At 41.9% G+C, this 5839-nt stretch overlaps 1 protein-coding gene across 1 annotated transcript; it reads right to left on the minus strand.

Moving 5' to 3' along the window:
• Positions 1 to 1161: 1161 nt before the first annotated feature.
• Positions 1162 to 4405, minus strand: rep15 (RAB15 effector protein). Its single transcript, XM_058086723.2, has 3 exons — positions 4264 to 4405; positions 2682 to 2988; positions 1162 to 2624 (listed from the first exon to the last, which is right to left on the minus strand). The coding sequence occupies exons 2-3, from the start codon at positions 2955 to 2957 to the stop codon at positions 2079 to 2081; spliced, it is 822 nt and encodes a 273-aa protein (XP_057942706.2). The 5' UTR covers positions 2958 to 2988; positions 4264 to 4405; the 3' UTR covers positions 1162 to 2078.
• Positions 4406 to 5839: the final 1434 nt, after the last annotated feature.

The following is a 5839-nucleotide window of genomic DNA, read 5'->3' on the forward strand; positions in this document are numbered from 1 at the left end:
TAGTAATCGGCCTTCCATCGATATTAACCACGGACGTAGTAATCGGCTTTCCATCGATATTAACCATGGACGTAGTAACCGGCCTTCCATCGATATTAACGACAGACGTAGTAATCGGCCTTCCATCGATATTAACGGCAGACGTAGTAATTGGCCTTCCATTGATATTAACGACAGACGTAGTAATCGGCCTTTCATCGATATTAACGACGGACGTAGTAATCGGCCTTCCATCGATATTAACGACGGACGTAGTCATCGGCCTTCCATCGATATTAACCACGGACGTAGTAATCGGCCTTCCATCGATATTAACGACAGACGTAGTAATCGGCCTTACGTCGATATTAACCATGGACGTAGTAATCGGCTTTCCATCGATATTAACGATGGATGTAGTAATCGGCTTTCCATCGATATTAACGACAGATGTAGTAATCGGCCTTCCATCGATATTAACGACGGACGTAGTAATCGGCCTTCCATCGATATTAACGACGGACGTAGTAACCGGCCTTCCATCGATATTAACGACAGACGTAGTAATCGGCCTTCCCTTGATATTAACCACAGACGTAGTAATTGGTCTTCCATCGATATTAATGACAGACGTAGTAATCGGCCTCCATCGATATTAACCACTGACGTAGTAATCGGCTTTCCATCGATATTAACCACGGACGTAGTAACCGGCCCTCCATCGATATCAACGACAGACGTAGTAATCGGCGGGATGGCTCATCGATGGCTCACCGAACACTGGCGTGTAAAGCTAACTGCTAACTGTTAGCATACGTACACCTGGCAGGACAACACTATTAAAGTTCATCCTTCTTCTATGCCGATTGTTCTCACTTGGGTCGAGGGTATGATGGAGCCTATCACAGCCGACTTTGGTGCACCCTGGACTGGTGGATGGAAAATATATAAACACGCTAGCAATGCTAACACGCCTCATATTAGCTTGTTAGCACCTAGCATAATTAGTTGAGGGGCTCACCAAACACTGGTGTGTGACGCTAACTGTTAACTGTGCACCCAGCGGAGCAATACTAAGTATCTGTATGTTATTTTATTATTTGTTATTTAGTTTATTTGTTATAATGTTGCTCACCATATTTGTGTAAAAATAAGCTCAATTTTCGGTTATTGAGGTGAGAAACAACCGAATTCACGAAGGAAGTCACGGCAGTCCCAAACCTAGCTAGCGTCTAGCATCTTTTGGATCAAGAATCACGTCTTCAATCAAGGTAAAAGTAACATTTAACGCTTTTATTCATAATTTATATACATTTGGAGTTGTAATCTATATAAACATGTTTTGTGTTAACAAGTATGGCTTTCTGTAACGAATTAATTTTCGTATAATAAGGTTCTACTGGGAACCGGGGGGACCACCAGCCTTAGCGGGGAAGCGGTCTCTCTCCCCGGCTACTTCGTCCAGCTCCTCCCTGGTGGATCCTCCGAATGTTCCAGAAGGAAACTCATTACAGCCGCTTGGACCCGGTTTCTACCCAAAGATCAATACCGAAGGTGAGGCTCGGAACTTAATGTAGATCCACCGGTTTATTGACAGCTTTACGTCCTCTTCACAACAACAAATATTTATTTCGTGTTTGTGAACTTTGAGAAACTGAAACTGACAGATATTTGATGAGCAACAGACAGGAAGCAAATATCCAACTTCCATATTCCCATTTTTATTTGTTTGCACTTTTTTGTATGGTTAAAAGCTGCAAATCAGTGACGTGTGTGCGGGAAGCCCCATAGGAGTTTTAGCACCCCCTGGTGGTGAACATTTTAACTGCATAGTTGCATGGTTAATTAGTCAATAGTTGTATTGGTTATTTGCCTTCATAGGATAATTGCAGGGTTTATAGAATTGATCCTCATGGGATTTGGTTACTCTTGGTTGACTTCATGACAGATCGGATATACAGTATGTTCAAATGTATTGGGACAGACGGTCATTTCCATGTGACTGGACGGATTTCTTACACTTTTTTTCAAAATTCCAGCCTGGACTTCCTGTTCTTCTCGTTTAGCATCTTCTGGTAGGGAATTCTCTATATTTCGGATTAGCTGAACTTAATCATAAGGGTGAGAGGCTCCCCCTCCTTCTTGGTGACGATGGCCTGCATCATTCCGGAAGGTGTATGCAGGTACCGGGAACCCTTGAAGAAATTCTCCAGAAGAGCCCTGTCGATCTTGTCGCACTTCCCGATGGCCGCTTGGAAGTTGTTGCTTAGAACGCCGTAGATGTTCCCTTGGTCGTGTTTCTTCCCCAAGAACAAGAAGAGCGCGTAGCAGTCCTTGCCGATGGAGGTGCAGAAGTCCACCATCCTCTCGTACATGTTCTTGTCGCCGGATTCCTTGTGGGCCATCTGCACGGATTCACTGCAGGACCCCGGAAGGTGGCCGTTTTCTTCGCCGGGTTCCTTATCGGAGAGATGGAGAACCTGCACGGCGATTTGGATGCGAGGGTTTTTGGTGGGTTTCTCCAACACGGCCCAGACCCAGTCGGCACCCAGAAGAACACGTTGCCCCGGCGTCATCGCGGTGCAATTGAACACATCTGTCATGTTGAGGTTGACGCTCTGGGTGATGTAAGTCATGAGGAAGATCTACAGGAACAAAGAAATAAATCACAGGATCCTTTTAGGAGCGCTGAAGGTCCATACCTGAGTGAGAACTTCTGGACTCGGACGGAACTTGTCCTCGGGGTCCTTAAAGAGAAGGTACTCTTGAGTCCTGGACGATGCGGCGGCGATGCAGTCGCTGAAGAGCGGTACGAAGTCGTTGGACTTGGCGACAGGGAAGCGTCTCAGCGTGGAGAAGATGCTCGGGCGAGGAGACACGCTGGTGTCGCCGGGCGGGGTGTTGTAGGGCTTGAAAGTGGTGAAGATGGAGGCTTTCTGGAAGGGCCGAGATGACGCCTTACTCATGTTCTCCCCCATGGTGGATTGACGATGGAGATCACCGGATACGCTGTGGAGACCAGGATGGGAACATCTTAGAAGCTCACCCTCTACTTAATTAACCCTTAATTACTCTTTAATACATCTTAAATGTTCAATTCTTATTTAATAACTCTGATAATTGGACTTCCGGTTGCTCGTGACGGTGCAGTGTTTTTGCTAGCGTTAGCTATTTACCACGGAACTACCACAATAACGCACATTAGCGCTCAAAGTAATCAAATATTACCTTTTATATGTTCCTACATAGTATCAGTATTCGGGAGAAAGTATGAAGTGAAAGAAAAAAGTGGTAAAATCCAGTCTAATACATCCAAACAAACCTATTTACGTCGGAGAACGGTACAGCGGTGCGTTCAATGACCGTAAAAAAAGTCGGACAAATCGCTGCTTGCATTAAACATTCAAAAGTTGTTGAAATAGTTCGAGTATAGTAATAAAATAATATTTACTGCAATATAATCATTAATTTCTATGTATTTTAATGCGTTTTAAAAGAAACGAAATATTAGGTTTGTAATTGTGATTAAATGTTTTATGAATATAGGCAATTCTTTAATAATAATTCTTTCTGAATGTTCCTAAATAGGCATTTAGAATTTAAAACCAGTATAATAAATACATATTATTTTTGAGCTAACACAAATAAAAACATGTTAGTGTGAGAGGTCTCACTCTCTCACATTTTGTATTTGCTGAACGTTTGCGGGCGAGTTTAAGAGCTAATATGCTAATAATAAAGACAAATAGTCATAAAAAAATATGCTTGCTGACTGTAATATTTTAAATAATACCTCAAAGTTCCTTAATTTATATAATTTTACATAACATTTAATGTAATTATTGTTGTTTGTTTTGTTATTTTCCCTACTTATTATAAATAAAAACTTTAATAATGTGATTAATTGTGAGTTAACTATGAACAAAATGTAATTAATGACAAAAACGACTGTGGATTTCCAAGAAAATGGATTCAAAAGAAGCTTTTGGAAAAGGACACGCTGCCATTTTGAGGACGCCATGTCCTGGACGTTCAAACGAGAACCCCACCTCCATGTTTCCTCCACCACGGACCTACGAGGCTTCACGTCAAGCTGAAAAATAACCATGCCGTTAAAAAAAAAAAGCTCCCAACCACAAAATGTGGAAGGACGAAGCGCGGTTGATGAAGAGAAAGCCTTCAAGTAGACGAATGTTGTTCCAGTGTGCAAGCAAAGCTACTTTTTGGAGGTTGTGGAGTAGCAGCGTTCCTCCATGTTCCTCCAGAGTCTTTACAAGGACTTACCAGGATTCTTGGAGGTGCTGGTGCGGTCCTCTCCTGGGACACAGTCGACACGGGCGTGGATGCGTACGGGTTCTCCGGAACGGCAAAGGTTCCCAAAGCCAGTATGAGCATGGGTGGAGTTTGTGGAAGTTGTAGTATTTTGGTTAAGTCAACACCAAGAGTTATCTTACCAGTTATCTCCAAGTAGACTCGGGTCGGCCCTGAAGGCTTCCGCTGCTTAATTGTTGCCTTTCTGTTGTTCAAGGGCGGCGTAAATGAGGACGTTTAGGGGGCGAAATAAGAGCTGCGTTTCCACGTAATGTCACAAGATATTCATGGTAGCCATGCTGGGACCCCTTTCCTGCCTCCCAGCATGCTTTGCTGCAAGCTGTTCAGAATGTTATGTAAGCTGCTGTTTGTTATTCCATGTCGAATTAGTGCTCGCTCTGTGTCTGTTTGCTTATGTCTTGTTCTTAAGATTGCTGTGTTGCGTTCAAGTCTTCTTCTTCTGGCACTGTGCTTAGTGTCCTGTCTACGTACCGTCGCACTCCCATTTCCTGCCATTCCTTCCTGGTCTTCAAAATATGCTATATGGCATGATTAGAGCCCCCAGGACATAACATAACACCCCAATAGTCAACTTTCAAATATAGTAGACATATCAGAAATTAAGATGAAAAAAACTTCCCAACCTCCTGCTAACATTAGAGCCCTCCAGACACGAATTAGCACCCCTATAGTCACCTTCACACTCCCATTACCCAATATAGTAGACATATCAGAAATTAAGATAAAAAACTTTTGCTAACATTAGAGCCCTCCTTACATGAAATAGCACCCCTATAGTCACCTTGCGACTGCTATTACCCAATATAGTAGACATATCAGAAATTTAGATAAAAAAAACTTCAAAACCTTGAAATGCTAACAGAGCCCTCCAGACATAATGTAACACCCCTATAGTCACCTTTACACTCCTATTGCACAATGTAGCATACATATCAGAAATTAAGATAAAAAACATCACCTCTATCAACATTAGAGCCCTCCAGATATGAAATAGCACCCCTAAAGTTACCTTTACACTCCTATTGCCCAATATAGTAGACATATCAGAAATTAAGATTAAAAAAATTCAAAACCTTCTAACATTAGAGCCCTCTAGACGTGAAATAGCACCCCTATAGTCACCTTTACACTCCTATTACCCAATATAGTAGACATATCAGAAATTAAGATTAAAAAAACCTTGAAACGCTAATATTAGAGCAACATTAGAGCTAATATTAGAACATTAGAGCCCTCCAGACATAACATAGCACCCCTATAGTTACCTTTACACAATGTAGCAGACATATCAGAAATTTAGATGAAAAAATCTTCACAACCTCTATCAACATTAGAGCACTAGATACATGAAATAGAACCCCTATAGTCACCTTTACACTCCTATTACACAATGTAGCAGATATATCAGAAATTGCGATGAAAAAAAACTTCAAAACCTTCTGCTAACATTAGAGCCCTCCAGACATGAAGTAGCACCCCTATTGTCACTCCTATTACCCAATATAGTAGATATATAAGAAATTAAGAT

The sequence above is a fragment of the Doryrhamphus excisus genome, linkage group LG6, assembly GCF_037039965.1.
Source record: "Doryrhamphus excisus strain RoL-2023G ecotype Guam linkage group LG6, RoL_Dexc_Guam_v1.1, whole genome shotgun sequence".
In the NCBI taxonomy this organism is placed as follows: domain Eukaryota; kingdom Metazoa; phylum Chordata; class Actinopteri; order Syngnathiformes; family Syngnathidae; genus Doryrhamphus; species Doryrhamphus excisus.